Here is a 16,953-nt window from a genome sequence, read left to right as displayed (position 1 = left end):
GAATGGCCAAAACTAGAAAGGAAACAACATGTGTTGAAGGAGATGTGGAGAATGGGGAACCCTCTTCCACTGTTGGTGGGAATGCAAGTTGGTGCAGCCTCTTTGGAGAACAATGTGAAGATTCCTCAAGAAATTAAAAATAGAACTTCCCTATGACCCTGCCATTGCACTACTCGGTATTTACCCCAAAGATACAGATGTCGTGAAAAGAAGGGCCATCTGTACCCCAATGATTATAGCAGCAATGGCCACGGTCGCCAAACTGTGGAAAGAACTTAGATGCTCTTCAACAGACAAATGAATAAGGAAGATGTGGTCCATATACACTGTGGAGCATTATGCCTCCATCAGAAAGGATGAATACCCAACTTTTGTAGCAACATGGACGGGGCTGGAAGAGATTATGGTGAGTGAAATAAGTCAAGCAGAGAGTGTTAATTATCATACAGTTTCACTTATTTGTGGAGCATAACAAATAGCATGGAGGACAAGGGGAGTTAGAGAGGAGAAGGGAGTTGGGGGAAATTGGAAGGGAAGGTGAACCATGATAGACAATGGACTCTGGAAAACAATCTGAGGAGTTTGAAGGGGCAGGGGATGGGAGGTTGGGGTACCAGGCGGTGGGTATTATAGAGGGCATGGATTGCATGGAACACTGGGTGTGGTGCTAAAATAATGAATACTGTTATGCTGAAAATAAATTAATTAATTTAAAAAAAAACTAAAAATGGATAAAGAAGATATGGTCATATATAAAATGGAGTATTATGCCTCCATCAGAAGATGCATACCCAATTTTTGTATCAACATGGACAGGACTGAAAGAGATTATACTGAGTGAAATAAGCCAAGAAGAGAGAGTCAATTATCATATGGTTTCGCTTACTTGTGGATCATAAAGAATAACATGGAGAGCATTAGGTGAAGGAGAGAGGGAGTTGGGGGAAATTGGAGGGGGAGACGAAGCATGAGAGACTGTGGACTCTGAGAAACAAACTGAGGCTTTTGGAGGGGAGGGGGATGGGCTGTTGGGAGATCTTGGTGGTGGTTATTGCATGTAGCTCTAGATACGGTGTATAAACAATGAATCTTGAAACACTGAAAAAATTAAATAAATTTTTTTAAAAACCTAAAATTGAAAAAAAATGCAATAAATAAATAAATGAAGTCCATTTGTTGAAAATTATGTTATTTTTCTTTCTTTCCTGGTAGTCAACTACACCACATGGAATCAGGAAATGATACATGGATTTCAGAATTTATTCTTCTGGGCTTATCAGAGGAACCAGAAGTGCAGCTGCTCATATTTGGGCTTTTCCTCTCCATGTACATGATCACTGTGTTTGGAAACCTGCTCATCATCCTGGTTGTCCATTCTGACTCCCACCTCCACACCCCCATGTACTTCTTCTTGGCCAACCTTTCCTTTGTGGACATCTGTTTCACCTCCACCACCATTCCCAAGATGTTGTGGAACATCCATACTCAGAGCAAAGTCATAACCTATGAAGGCTGCTTCAGCCAGATATTTTTTTTCATTGTGTTTGGATGCCTGGACAATTTACTCCTGATGGTGATGGCCTATGACCGGTTTGTGGCCATCTGTCATGCCCTACACTATACAGTCATCATGAACCCCCAGCTTTGTAGACTGCTGGTTCTGGTGTCCTGGGTCATCAGTGTTCTGAATTCCTCATTACAGAGCTCAATGCTGTTTCAGCTGTCCTTCTGTACAGAGGTGGAAATACCCCACTTTTTCTGTGAACTCAATAAGATGATCCAACTTGCCTGTTCTGACACCTTTCTTAATAACATGGTGATGTATTTTGTAATTGTGCTGCTGGCGGGTGTTCCCCTGACTGGGATCCTTTACTCTTACTCTAAGATTATTTCCTTCATATGTAGAATATCATCAGATCATGGTAAATATAAAGCATTTTCCACCTGTGCATCTCACCTCTCAGTTGTCTCCTTATTTTATTGTACAAGCCTAGGAGTGTATCTTAGCTCTGCTGCTACCCAGAACTCCCATAAAAGTGCGTTGGCTTCAGTGATGTACACAGTGGTCACACCCATGCTGAACCCCTTTATCTACAGTCTGAGGAACAGAGACATAAAGAGGGCTCTAAAAAGAATCACTGGGGTTCCAGTAACATAGGAACCAATGGTCCTGTGACTGAGGAAGCACCCATAATTTCAGGGCTGACAGTCTCAGAGCTAGAACTGCTATTCATTAGCCAGCCTGTGGAAATAGAACCTGCTCCTTCTATTTATTTTCTGGAAATTCCATTTGTTTGAATTCAACTTCTCTACACATTTAAGTAACTCACTTTATTAAACTTCTACTCTGTCTTATATACACAATTTCCTCTTTGTCCCTTTTTATATATTCCTAATGTTTTCCCCAATCTTGGAAAACAAATGCCTGGAGATTTCTGTATCTAACATGGGGAAGATTGGATTTCTTAAAAATACTTTCATTCCAAGTGACTTATATCATGCCAAATAAATTTTCCCTAGATTTCCCAAAGAAAAATCATGAGTTGTATACTTCATATGAAAGAAGCGACATTTGGTCACTAAGCCCTTCACATGACTTTATTGTAGATGAAAATACAAAAGCTGAGGAGGACAAGATGGCGGGAAGTAGGAGGAGGCGCCTTTTCAACCTGTATGTACCCTAAAGTGAGCTGATTATCTACCAAAGAACTCCGATCACCCATGAAATCAGCCTGAGATCAGAATTACACACGTCTGGATATCTACAGGGGCAGAAGACACCAGTGGGCAGGTAAAGTGGAGTGGGAACAGCAGACTGCTATCAGAAGATAAACAAAAGGGGGAGGGAGCCACCAGAGGCAACCGGTTGGAAAGTAATACCCCTAATACGAGCGAGAGTGCCCTGCATCTGGAGACCAACATTAACTTGGGGACTGGTTGAAAGCACTCAAAAATAGCAAAGGATCATGGGGAGGGGGCGGAAATTGTAGGAATCCGGGCGGCTAGGGACAGGGGCTTAAGTCCCCAGTCCCAAGACAGCCTCCCCTGGCGCTGAGCCAGAGAGAGTGCGGCGGAGAAACAAGGTCTTGGTCCCTAAGCCACCAGTGTGCCCGAGAATGCGTGGGTTCTGGCTCCTGTGAGGGGATGGGAGCCACGCCAGACAGCAGAACGCAAAAGCCCTGCTACAAAGCCTGAGATACATGCGCGTGTCCCTCGTACTCCCTTAAGAGAGTTACAAAGGCCCAGCCGGCGCTCTTTGACCTGCGCCATTGTTTCAGAGCCTAAGACTTGCGCCCCAAACTTTCCCCTGAAAGAGGTGCGTGAAGGCCCAGCCTGGTGCTTTCGGACCCGTGCCCCGTTCTCAAAGCCTGAAATGTGTGCACAACCCACAGCCTCCCCTGAAAGAGGTGTGCACGAGCCGGGTGCTTTTAGACCCAGAAAGACCAGGCACTCCCAGCCCCGGCCAGCGGGAAAATCTCAGTGTGCAATCCCTGCTTGGAACCTCTTTGGCGGTCTGGAGCTCCCAGACTGCCACTGCTGCCGTGGTTTTGGGTACAAGTAAAAGATCCTGCGTCCCCAGGGACCACGACTCTGAACCTGCTCTACCAGTGGCCAAGGGGGAACTCATCTGGGCTCTGCAGCCAGACTGAGGTCTCTCTCTGAGAGGGAGGTCAGGGTACAGTCTGTTTTCCTCTAAAACTACAAAAACCATCAAAAGCGGTCAAGGTGAGAGAAAAAAAAAAGTGAACAAACATTAAAAACCTCCAGAGAACAAAAGCCTGAAAAAAAAAAAAAACAGTTTCCTCAGAGCCCACCTCCTTGAGGAGGGTGGGAGGACTTAACTCAGGGAACATCATTGACTGAAAACCCACGTGGCAGGCCCCTCCCCCAGAAAACCAACCAAGAAAGAAAGAAAAAAAAAAAAAGACTGCAAGAGAACAACCACCACTACTTCATAGGACAACTTTTATTTTCAACTCGTTCCCACTATTCTGGTTCATTTTTTTTTAATATAGATAATTTTTTAACCTATTTACCATCACAATGAGCTGTCCAGTACATCAAATTCCATAATAACCTTCTAACCTGAATTTTGATACATACACCTGTGTTTTTCTTTTACATTTCTATTTTTTGAATTTTTTTTTAATTTTAGTTTAGTTTAGAAAATACAAAAGCCCAGTTTTCACCTACAGTCTGTGAATCGTTTTACATTTTTACATTAACTTCACTCCTTTTCTTCATTATGTGGACTCTAAACTATTCTGTTTACATCTTGGGCTACTGACAGGGTGTCTCAGGCTAGGAAAACCCTGGTTCTCCGCTGCACCTGTGCTTGTGGACACTCCCACAGATGCTCCCATGGCCAACCTCTCTGCTGTGGCTGCACTGGCCATGGGTTTTTATTGAGATTTTAAGACACACCTCAGCAACACCCATCAGAGAACTCTAATAAAACTGTAAGTAAGGATGAATACCCAACTTTTGTATCAACATGGATGGTACTGAAGGAGATTATGCTGAGTGAAATAAATCAAGCAGAGAAAGTAAACCATAAGAATAACATGGAGGATATTAGGATAAGGAAAGGAAAAGTGAATAGGAGTAAATCGGAGGGGGAGATGAAGCATAAGAGACTGTGGAGTCTGAAAAACAAACTGAGGGTTTTGGGAGGAGAGTGGGGGATGGGAGAGTCTGGCGGTGGGTATTAAGGAGGGCACACATTGGGGCGCCTGGGTGGCTCAGTGGGTTAAGCTTCTGCCTTTGGCTCAGGTCATGATCTCGGGGTCCTGGGATCGAGCCCCACATCTGGCTCTCTGCTCAGCAGTGAGCCTGCTTCCCCCTCTCTCTGCCTCCTTCTCTGCCTACTTGTAATCTCTCTCTCTCTCTCTCTCTCTCTGTCAAATAAATAAATAAAATCTTTAAAAAAAAAAAAAGGAGGACACAAATTGCATGGAGCACTGGGTGTGATGCATAAATGATGAATCTTGGAACACTGGGGGGAAAAAGAACTAAGGAACCCAAACCAGGTGTATTACTCACAGGTCCTGAAGGGCACAGGGATTGCTCAAAGTCCTTTCTGAGAGATTTCAGAGGAGGGGAGATGCATTGAGAGGAATGGAGAAAGTGAGCTCCCCTGAGGATCTGCCTTTATTAGAGTCCATGTTCAGAATGTTTAGGGGATTGTTGAGTTCAGGATTTATCAGAGAATTTAAATGAGTAGAAATTGGGTGCTGAAGAGGATAGCAGGATCATTCATGTGACAGTATGGAGGTTACCAGGACTTACTGAAGAGGTATTTCATGGCTGGGGAAGCCTGAGTACTTATCTGGTAATTGTGTCCCACCAAACAATGTGTTTATTCACCATGGTTGTCTTTGAAATGGATGCTTCAGAAATCAAAAGCTTAATGTCAGACATTTACTCAATAAAAATGATACTGTGTTTCCTGCCTGGTCTCCCGCTTTTACTCTGTGAGTCAGCTCAAGTCCACAAAGCCTACCATAGCCCCTAGCAAGCACTGATTACCAAACATCTCTCTCCCAGTGGAGTCTACATGGTAGAACAAATTTGAATAAACAGATCAACCTGCTATGTTCTTATGTCAGAATGACCATAAATATGACAAAGCAAAATTTCAAAACACAAAGAAAACAATTTTATTACTGCATAAAATATTTCTTTTACTTTTCCCCTATATTTTTTTGTCTCTGAACTTCTTTTTTTTTATATTTTTTTTTAATTTCTTTTCAGTGTAACAGTATTCATTGATTTTGCACCACACCCAGTACTCCATGCAATAGGTGCCCTCCTTAGTACCCACCACCTGGCTCCCCCGCTCCCAACCCCCACCCTTTCAAACCCTCAGGTTGTTTTCCAGAGTCCATAGTCTCTCATGGTTCACCAATTTCCCTCAGCTCCCTCCTCCTCTCCACCTCCCCTTGTCCTCCATGTTATCTCTTATGCTCCACAAGTAAGTGAAACCATATGATAATTAACTCTCTCTGCTTGACTTATTTCACTCAGCATAATCTCTTCCAGTCCCGTTCATGTTGCTACAAAAGTTGGGTATTCATACTTTCTTTGTTTTATATTTTTTTATTTTTTATAAACATATATTTTTATCCCCAGGGGTACAGGTCTGTGAATCACCAGGTTTACACACTTCACAGCACTCACCAAAGCACATACCCTCCCCAATGTCCATAACCCCACCCCCCTTCTTCCAACCCCCCTCCTCCCAGCAACCTTCAGTTTGTTTTGTGAGATTAAGAGTCACTTGTGGTTTGTCTCCCTCCAAATTCCATCTTGTTTCATTGATTATTCTCCTACCCACGTAAGCCCCCATGTTGCATCACCACTTCCTCATATCAGGGAGATCAAATGATAGTTGTCTTTCTCCGCTTGACTTATTTCGCTAAGCATGATACGCTCTAGTTATATCCATGTTGTCGCAAATGGCAAGATTTCATTTCTTTTGATGGCTGCATAGTATTCCATTGTGTATATATACCACATCTTCTTGATCCATTCATCTGTTGATGGACATCTAGGTTCTTTCCATAGTTAGGCTATTGTGGACATTGCTGCTATAAACATCCGGGTGCACGTGCCCCTTTCGATCACTACGTTAGTATCTTTAGGGTAAATACCCAGTAGTGCAATTGCTGGATCATAGGGCAGTTCTATTTTCAACATTTTGAGGAACCTCCATGCTGTTTTCCAGAGTGGTTGCACCAGCTTGCATTCCCATCAACAGTGTAGGAGGGTTCCCCTTTCTCCGCATCCTCGCCAGCATCTGTCATTTCCTGACTTGTTTATTTTAGCCATTCTGACTGGTGTGAGGTGATATTTCATTGTGGTTTTGATTTGTATTTCCCTGATGCCGAGTGATATGGAGCACTTTTTCATGTGTCTGTTGGCCATCTGGATGTCTTCTTTGCAGAAATGTCTGTTCATGTCCTCTGCCCATTTCTTGATTGAATTATTTGTTCTTTGGGTGTTGAGTTTGCTAAGTTCTTTATAGATTTTGGACACTAGCCCTTTATCTGATATGTCGTTTGCAAATATCTTCTCCCATTCTCTCAGTGGCCTTTTGATTTTGTTAACTGTTTCCTTTGCTGTGCAAAAGCTTTTGATCTTGATGAAATCCCAATAGTTCATTTTTGCCCTTGCTTCCCTTGCCTTTGGCGATGTTCCTAGGAAGATGTTGCTGCGGCTGAGGTCAAACAGGCTGCTGCCTGTGTTCTCCTCAAGGATTTTGATGGATTCCTTTCGCACATTGAGGCCCTTCATCCATTTTGAGTCTATTTTCGTGTGTGGTGTAAGGAAATGGTCCAGTTTTATTTTTCTGCATGTGGCTGTACAATTTTCCCAACACCATTTATTGAAGAGGCTGTCTTTTTTCCATTGGACATTCTTTCCTGCTTTGTTGAAGATTAGTTGACCGTAGAATTGAGGGTCTATTTCTGGGCTCTCTATTCTGTTCCATTGATCTATGTGTCTGTTTTTGTGCCAGTACCATGCTGTCTTGATGATGACAGCTTTGTAATAGAGCTTGAAGTCCGGAATTGTGATGCCACCGACTTTGGCTTTCTTTTTCAATATCCCTTTGGCTATTCGAGGTCTTTTCTGGTTCCATATAAATTTTAGGATTATTTGTTCCATTTCTTTGAAAAAGATGGATGATACTTTGATAGGAATTGCATTAAATGTGTAGATTGCTTTAGGTAGCATAGACATTTTCACAATATTTATTCTTCCAATCCAGGAGCATGGAACATTTTTCCATTTCTTTGTGTCTTCCTCAATTTCTTTCATGAGTACTTTATAGTTTTCTGAGTATACATTCTGTGCCTCTTTGGTTAGGTTTATTCCTAGGTATCTTATGGTTTGGGGTGCAATTGTAAATGGGATTGACTCTTTAATTTCTCTTTCTTCTGTCTTGTTGTTGGTGTAGAGAAACGCAACTGATTTCTGTGCATTGATTTTATATCCTGACACTTTACTGAATTCCTGTACAAGTTCTAGCAGTTTTGGAGTGGAGTCTTTTGGGTTTTCCACATATAGTATCATATCATCTGCGAAGAGTGATACTTTGACTTCTTCTTTGCCGATTTGGATGCCTTTAATTTCCTTTTGTTGTCTGATTGCTGAGGCTAGGACCTCTAGTACTATGTTGAATAGCAGTGGTGATAATGGACATCCCTGCCGTGTTCCTGACCTTAGCGGGAAAGCTTTCAGTATTTCTCCATTGAGAATGATATTTGTGGTGGGTTTTTCATAGATGGCTTTGATGATATTAAGGTATGTGCCCTCTATCCCTACACTTTGAAGAGTTTTGATCAGGAAGGGATGCTGTACTTTGTCAAATGCTTTTTCAGCATCTATTGAGAGTATCATATGGTTCTTGTTCTTTCTTTTACTGATGTGTTGTATCACATTGACTGATTTGCGGATGTTGAACCAACCTTGCAGCCCTGGAATAAATCCCACTTGGGCGTGGTGAATAATCCTTTTAATGTACTGTTGAATCCTATTGGCTAGTATTTTGGTGAGAATTTTCGCATCTGTGTTCATCAAGGATATTGGTCTATAGCTCTCTTTTTTATGGGATCCTTGTCTGGTTTTGGGATCAATCTGATGCTGGCCTCATAAAATGAGTTTGGAACTTTTCCTTCCATTTCCATTTTTTGGAACAGTTTCAAGAGAATAGGAATTAGTTCTTCTTTAAATGTTTGGTAGAATTCCCCTGGGAAGCCATCTGGCCCTGGGCTTTTGTTTGTTTGGAGACTTTTAATGACTGTTTCAATCTCCTTACTGGTTATGGGTCTGTTCAGGCTTTCTATTTCTTCCTGGTTCAGTTGTGGTAGTTTATATGTTTCTAGGAATGCATCCATTTCTTCCAGATTGTCAAATTTGTTGGCGTAGAGTTGCTCATACTATGTTCTTATAATAGTTTGTATTTCTTTGGTGTTAGTTGTGATCTCTCCTCTTTCATTCATGATTTTATTTATTTGGGTCCTTTCTCTTTTCTTTTTGATAAGTCTGGCCAGGGGGTTATCAATTTTATTAATTCTTTCAAAGATCCAGCTCCTAGTTTCGTTGATTTGCCCTATTGTCTTTTTGGTTTCTATTCCATTGATTTCTGCTCTGATCTTTATGATTTCTCTTCTCCTGCTGGGTTTAGGGTTTCTTTCTTGTTCTTTCTCCAGCTCCTTTAGGTGTATGGTTAGGTTGTGTACCTGAGACCTTTCTTGTTTCTTGAGAAAGGCTTGTACCGCTATATATTTTCCTCTCAGGACTGCCTTTGTTGTGTCCCACAGATTTTGAACCATTGTATTTTCATTATCATTTGTTTCCATGATTTTTTTCAATTCTTCTTTAATTTCCCGGTTGACCCATTCATTCTTTAGAAGGATGCTGTTTAGTCTCCATGTATTTGGGTTCTTTCCAAACTTCCTCTTGTGGTTGAGTTCTAGCTTCAGAGCATTGTGGTCTGAAAATATGCAGGGAATGATCCCAATCTTTTGATACCGGTTGAGTCCTGATTTAGGACCGAGGATGTGATCTATTCTGGAGAATGTTCCATGTGCACTAGAGAAGAATGTGTATTCTGTTGCTTTGTGATGAAATGTTCTGAATATATCTGTGATGTCCATCTGGTCCAGTGTGTCGTTTAAGGCCTTTATTTCCTTGCTGATCTTTTGCTTGGATGATCTGTCCATTTCAGTGAGGGGAGTGTTAAAGTCCCCCACTATTATTGTATTATTGTTGATGTGTTTCTTTGATTTTGTTATTAATTGGTTTATATAGTTGGCTGCTCCCATGTTGGGGGCATAGATATTTAAAATTGTTAGATCTTCTTGTTGGACAGACCTTTTGAGTATGATATAGTGTCCTTCCTCATCTCTTATTATAGTCTTTGGCTTAAAATCTAATTGATCTGATATAAGGATTGCCACTCCTGCTTTCTTCTGATGTCCATTAGCGTGGTAAATTCTTTTCCACCCCGTCACTTTAAATCTGTAGGTGTCTTCGGGCTTAAAATGAGTTTCTTGGAGGCAACATATAGATGGGTTGTGGTTTTTTATCCATTCTGATACCCAGTGTCTTTTGATTGGAACATTTAGCCCATTAACATTCAGGGTAACTATTGAGAGATATGAATTTAGTGCCATTGTATTGCCTGTTAGGTGACTGTTACCGTATATTGTTTCTGTTCCTTTCTGATCTACTACTTTTAGGCTCTCTCTTTGCTTAGAGGGCCCCTTTCAATATTTCCTGTAGAGCTGGTTTGGTGTTTGCAAATTCTTTCAGTTTTTGTTTGTCCTGGAAGCTTTTAATCTCTCCTTCTATTTTCAATGATAGCCTAGCTGGATACAGTATTCTTGGCTGCATGTTTTTCTCGTTTAGTGCTCTGAAAATATCATGCCAGCTCTTTCTGGCCTGCCAGGTCTCTGTGGATAAGTCAGCTGCCAATCTGATATTTTGACCATTGTATGTTACAGACTTCTTTTCCCAGGCTGCTTTCAGGATTTTCTCTTTGTCACTAAGACTTGTAAATTTTACTATTAGGTGACTGGGTGTGGGCCTATTGTTATTGATTTTGAGGGGCGTTCTCTGAGCCTCCTGAATTTTGATGCTCGTTCCCTTTGCCATATTGGGGAAATTCTCCCCAATAATTCTCTCCAGTATACCTTCTGCTCCCCTCTCTCTTTCTTCTTCTTCTGGAATCCCAATTATTCTCATGTTGTTTCATCTTATGGTATCACTTATCTCTCAAATTCTCCCCTCGTTGTCCAGTAGATGTTTGTCCCTCTTTTGCTCAGCTTCTTTATTCTCTGTCATTTGGTCTTCTATATCACTAATTCTTTCTTCTGCCTCATTTATCCTAGCAGTGAGAGCCTCCATTTTTGATTGCACCTCATTAATAGCTTTTTTTATTTCAACTTGGTTAGATTTTAGTTCTTTTATTTCTCCAGAAAGGGCTTTTATATCTCCTGAGAGGGTTTTTCTAATATCTTCCATGCCTTTTTCAAGCCCGGCTAGAACCTTGAGAATTGTCATTCTGAACTCTAGATCTGACATATTACCAATGTCTGTATTGATTAGGTCCCTAGCCTTTGGTACTGCCTCTTGTTTTGGTTTTTTTGTGTGTGTGGTGAATTTTTCTGCCTTGTCATTTTGTCCAGATAAGAGTATATGAAGGAGCAAGTAAAATACCAAAAAGATGGCAACAACCCCAGGAAAATATGCTTTAACCAAATCAGAAGATATCCCAAATCGTGAGGGGGGAAAGAGGGGATAAAAAGAGGTTCAAAAAGAAAGAAAAAAAAAAGAAAAGAAAAGAATTTAAAAAAAGAAAACTAATAAAGAAAAATATAAAAAAGAAAATATATATATATTAGATAAAGTAGTTAAAAAAAACTAGTTAAAAAAGAAAAGGGTAAAAGTTAAAAAAAAAATTTAGCCGAAGAAGAGGAAAAAAATGAAAAAGAAAAAAATAAAATTAACTGCAAGACTAAAAAAATCACAGGGAGAAAGCCATGAGTTCCGTGCTTTGCTTTCTCCTCCTATGGAATTCTGCTGCTCTCCTTGGTATTGAAACCGCACTCCTTGGTAGGTAAACTTGGTCTTGGCTGGATTTCTTGTTGATCTTCTGGGGGAGGGGCTGGTGTAGTGATTATCCAGTGTCTTTGCCCCTGGCGGAATTGCACCGCCCTTACCAAGGGCCGGGCTGAGTAATCCGCTCAGGTTTGCTTTCAGAAGCTTTTGTTCCCTGAGCGTTTTCCTGTTTTCCGTAGAGTTCTGGAGAACGGGAATACAAATGGCAGCCTCCTGGTCTCCTGCCCGGAGGAGCTGAGAGCCCGGGGCCTCACTCCTCAGTGCGCCCTCAGAGAACAGCTTCCAGTAACTCCCGTCTGCTTGACCTCCAGCCACGCTCCGAGCTCACCGGGCCTGTGGCTGGTTCAGGGTAACCCCGAGCTGTGAGCTTACTGTCAGCTCTGTCTCTGTAGCTGATTTTCCCAATCCAATATCCGCAGCTCTGTGACACTCAGACACCCCCGATCCTTCTGTGACCCTGTGGGACCTGAGGCCACACTGACCCCACATGGGCTTCGCCCCGGTTTAGCCTCTGGAGCGATGTCCCTCAGCAGAACAGACTTTTAAAAGTCCTGATTTTGTGCTCCGTTGCTCCGCCACTTGCCGGGACCCGGCCCCTCCCCCCGGGGGCTATCTTCCAGTCGCTTTGGATTCACTTCTCCGCCAGTCCTACCATTCAGAAAGTCGTTGTTTTTCTGTTTCCTGAATTGCTGTTCTTCTTCTCTTCGATCTGCTAATGGATATGCAGGTGTTTGCAATCTTTAGATAAGCTATCTAGCTGATCTCCTGCTAGCTGAAGTAGTCTCAGCCTGCTACTTCTCCGCCATCTTGACTCCTCCTCCGGTATTCATCTTTTCTGATGGAGGCATAATACTCCATAGAATTATGGAGATGGACCACATCTTCCTTATCCATTCATTAGTTGAAGGGCATCTTGGTTCTTTCCACAGATTGGCGACCGTGGCCATTGTTAATATAAACATTGGGGTACGGATGGCCCTTCTTTTCACTACATCTCTATCATTGAGGTAAAATACCCAGTAGTGCAATTGCAGGGTCATAGGAAAGCTCTATTTCTAATTTCTTGATGAATCTCCACACTGTTCTCCAAAGTGGCTGGACCAACTTGCATTCCCATAAGAGAGTTCCCCTTTCTCCACATCCTCTCCAACACACGTTGTTTCCTGTCTTGGTAACTTTGGCCATTCTAACTGGTGTAAAGAGGTATCTCAATGTGGTTTTGATTTGAATCTCCCTGATGGCTAGTGATGATGAACATTGTTTTTCTTTTTTTTTAATTTTCAGCATAACAGTATTCATTACTTTTGCACCACACCCAGTGCTCTATGCAATCCCTGCCCTCTATAATACCCACCACCTGGTACCCAAACCTCCCACCCTCGCCCCTTCAAAACCCTAAGATTGTTTTTCAGAGTCCATAGTCTCTCATGGTTCACCTCCCCTTCCAATTTCCCCCAACTCCCTTATCCTCTCTAACCCCCTTTGTCCTCTATGCTATTTGTTATGATCCACAAATAAGTGAAACCATATGATAATTGACTCTCTCTGCTTGACTTATTTCACTCAGCATAATCTCTCCCAGTCCCATCCATGTTGCTACAAAAGTTGGGTATTCATCCTTTCTAGTGGAGGCATAATACTCCATAGTGCATACGTATCACATCTTCCTTATCCATTCGTCCATTGAAGGGCATCTTGGTTCTTTCTACAGTTTGGCTATCATGGCCATTGCTGCTATGAACACTGGGGTACAGATGGCCCTTCTTTTCACGAAATCTGTATCTTTGGGGTAAATACCCAGGAGTGCAATGGCAGGGTCATAGGGAAGCTCTATTTTTAATTTCTTGAGGAATCTCCACACTGTTCTCCAAAGTGGCTGCACCAACTTGCATTCCCACCAATTTTGTAGGAGGGTTCCCCTTTCTCCACATCCTCTCCAACACATGTTGTTTCCTGTCTTGTTAATTTTGGCCATTCTAACTGGTGTAAGGTGATATTTCAATGTGGTTTTAATTAAATCTCCCTGATGGCTAGTGATGATGAACATTTTTTCATGTGTCTGATAGCCATTTGTACGTCTTCATTGTAGAAGTGTCTGTTCATATCTTCTGCCCATTTTTTGATATGATTGTCTGTTTGGTGTGTGTTGAGTTTTGGGAGTTCTTTATAGATCCTGCATATCAGCCGTTTGTCTGTACTGTCATTTGCAAATATCTTCTCCCATTGCGTGGGTTGCCTCTTTGTTTTCTTGACTGTTTCCTTTGCTGTGCAGAAGCTTTTGATCTTGATGAAGTCCCAAAAGTTCACTTTCACTTTTGTTTCCTTTGCCTTTGGACACATATCTTGAAAGAACTTGCTGTGGCTGATAATCGAAGAGGTTACTGCCTATGTTCTCCTCTAGGGTCCTGTCTCACGTTGAGGTCTTTTATCCATTTTGAGTTTATCATTGTGTATGGTGTAAGAAAATGGTAGAGTTTCATTCTTATACATATAGCTAGCTGTCCAGTTTTCCCAGCACCATTTATTGAAAAGACTGTCTTTTTTCTGCTGTATTTTTTTCCTAGCAACAGCAATCAGACAACAAAGAGAAAGAAAAGGTATCCAAATTGGTAATGAAGAAGTCACTCTCTCTCTTTGCAGATGACATGATTCTTTATATGGAAAACCCAAAAGACTCCACCCCCAAACTACTAGAACTCACAACAATTCAGCAACGTGGCAGGATACAAAGTCAATGTATAGAAATCAGTGGTTTTCTTATACACTAATAATGAAAATACAGAAAGGGAAATTAGAGAATCGATTCCATTTACTATAGCACCAAGAACCATAAGATACCTGGGAATAAACCTAACCAAAGAGGTAAAGGATCTGTACTTGAGGAACTACAGAACACTCATGAAAGAAATTGAAGAAGACACAAAAAGATGGAAGACCATTCCATGCTCTTGGATTGGAAGAATAAACTTTGTTAAAATGTCTATACTGCCTAGAGCAATCTCTACTTTTAATGCCATTCCGATCAAAATTCCACCAGTGTTTTTCAAAGAGCTGATATGGACCCTCAACTCTATGGTCAAATAATCTTCAACAAAACGGGAAAAAATATACAGTGGTTCCATATTTTAGGATTTTTGTTCTAGCATTTTGAAAAATGCCGATGAAATTTTGATTGGGATGGATCTGAAAATATAGATTGCTTTAGGCAGTGTACACATTTTAACAATGTTTATTCTTCTGATCTGTGAGCATGGAATGGTCTCCCATGTTTTTGTGTCTTCTTCAAGTTCTTTCATTAGTGTTCTGTAGTTCCTCTTGTACAGATCCTTTACCTCTTTGGTTAGGTTTATTCCCAGGTATCTTGTGGTTCTTGGTGCTATAGTAAATGGAATCAATTCTCTAATTTCCCTTTCTGTGTTTTCATTGTTAGTATATAAGAAAGCAACTGATGTCTGTACATTGATTTTGTATCCTGCCACATTACTGAATTGCTGTGTGCTTTAGTAGTTTGGGTGTGGTGCCTTTTGGCTTAAACAAAAGTGAAAATGAACTTTTGGGACTTCATCAAGATCAAAAGCTTCTGCACAGCAAAGAAACAGTCAACAAAACAAAGAGGCCACCCACGGAATGGGAGAAGATATTTGCAAATAACACTACAGACAAAGGGCTGATAACCAAGATCTATAAAGAACTCCTCAAACCCAACATCCCCCAAACAGATACTCACATCAAAAAATGGACAGAATACATGAACAGACACTTCTCCAATGAAGAGATACAAATGGTTAACAGATAAATGAAAAAATGTTCATCATCAGTAGCCATCAGGGAGATTCAAATCAAAACCACATTAAGATACCACCTTACACCAGTTAGAATGGCCAAAATTAACAAGACACTAAACAGCAAGTGTTGGAGAGGATGTGGGAAAGGAGAACTCTCTTAAACTGTTGGTGGGAATGCAAGTTGGATGGGAAAAGTGAGTTGGGGAAAATTGGAGGGGGAGTAAACCATGAAAGACTGGAAGCTGGGAAACAGCCTGAGGGTTTTTCAGGGGAGGGGGATGGGGGTTGGGGAGAATGTGATCGTAGGTATTAAGGAGGGTATTTACTGCATGGAGACCTGGGTGTGGTGCATAAACAATGAATCTTGGAACACTGAAAAAATAAATTTAAAAAAAATTATGCAAATGTTGAACCACTCTGTTGTACACCTGAAACTTATATTGCCTGTATGTGAACTAACTGGAATGTAAATAAAAGTATTGTGTTTTAAAAATTGAATCTTGGAACACTGAAGAAGTAAAATAAAGTTTAAATAAAAAAGTGGTCATATACTCTTTTAAACTTTGCGGGTCTTGGAATCTCTTTCTCTCTCCATCCATTTTGAATGTCAGTCTAGCTGGATAAAATATTCTTGGCTGCATGTTCTTTTCATTTAGTGCCCTGAATACATCTTGCCAGCACTTCCTGGCTTGCCAGGTTTCTGCAGACAGGTCTATGTTATTCTGATGGGACTTCCTCTATAAGTAAGGAATTTATTTCCCCAGCTGCTTTAAGAGCTCCTGTATAAAATTATGATTTGTCAGTCTCACAATCAGGTGTCTGGAGGTCTTTCTAGATTCCATGACCTTGGCGGGAGACCTTTCTCTCTCTAGGACATGAAAGCTGGTTCCATTCTCCAGACTAGGAAAATTTTCATGGAGTATTTTTTCAACTATATCCTTTAGTCTTCTTTCTTTCTCCTCCCCCTCAGGGATTCCAATTATTCTGATGTTTGAATGTTTCACGTTGTCATTTATTTCCCCAATTCTGTTTTCATGGCTTCTGAGCTGTTTGTTCTAGGCCTCCTCCTGATCCTTTTTCTCTATCAGTTTGTCCTCCAGATCACTAATTCTATCTTCTGCCTCAGTTACCTTAGCTGTTAGAGAATTTAGATTAGATTGGAACTCATTGGTAGCATTGTTAACATCATCCCTGGTGGCATTGATGTCTGCCTTAATCAATTCCATGTTGTCATTAATGGTTTTCTCCAACCTAGCCATTGTCTAGATAATTGTTAGCCTGAATTCCTCTTCTGACACACTGTTTATGTCCATATCCAGTAGCTCTGGTAGAGAAGGCACAGTCTCTGAATTTTTCTTCTCTTGGACATTCTTTCTCCTAGTCACTTTGGTGAGAGATGGCTGAAGGGATGTGTAGCTGAATGTATCAACCATGATCCAGGCAAGGTGCACCCTGGAACGCCTCTGAGCAATTGGGAGTCTCCACCAAAAAGAAAGTAAAAAAAGAGAGAAAGAGAGAGATATGGGGAAAAAAGAGAGAA

The 16,953-nt window shown here is 41.2% G+C and overlaps 1 protein-coding gene across 1 annotated transcript; it reads left to right on the top strand.

Moving 5' to 3' along the window:
* The first annotated feature begins 1,225 nt into the window (after positions 1-1,225).
* LOC116568017 (olfactory receptor 7A17-like) lies at positions 1,226-2,158 on the top strand. The gene has a single exon (XM_032303448.1). It carries the CDS (start codon positions 1,226-1,228, stop codon positions 2,156-2,158), a length of 933 nt encoding a protein of 310 aa, XP_032159339.1.
* Positions 2,159-16,953: the final 14,795 nt, after the last annotated feature.

The sequence above is a fragment of the Mustela erminea genome, chromosome 1 (genome assembly GCF_009829155.1).
Source record: "Mustela erminea isolate mMusErm1 chromosome 1, mMusErm1.Pri, whole genome shotgun sequence".
Lineage (NCBI taxonomy): Eukaryota > Metazoa > Chordata > Mammalia > Carnivora > Mustelidae > Mustela > Mustela erminea.
Note: the sequence above shows the minus strand (reverse complement) of the source record. Positions and strands in the feature narration are given on the sequence as shown.

What these genes read in the sequence shown, in the direction of transcription:
- LOC116568017 (XM_032303448.1), top strand. Translation starts at nt 1,226, where the DNA reads ATGGAATCAGGAAATGATACATGGATTTCAGAATTTATTCTTCTGGGC.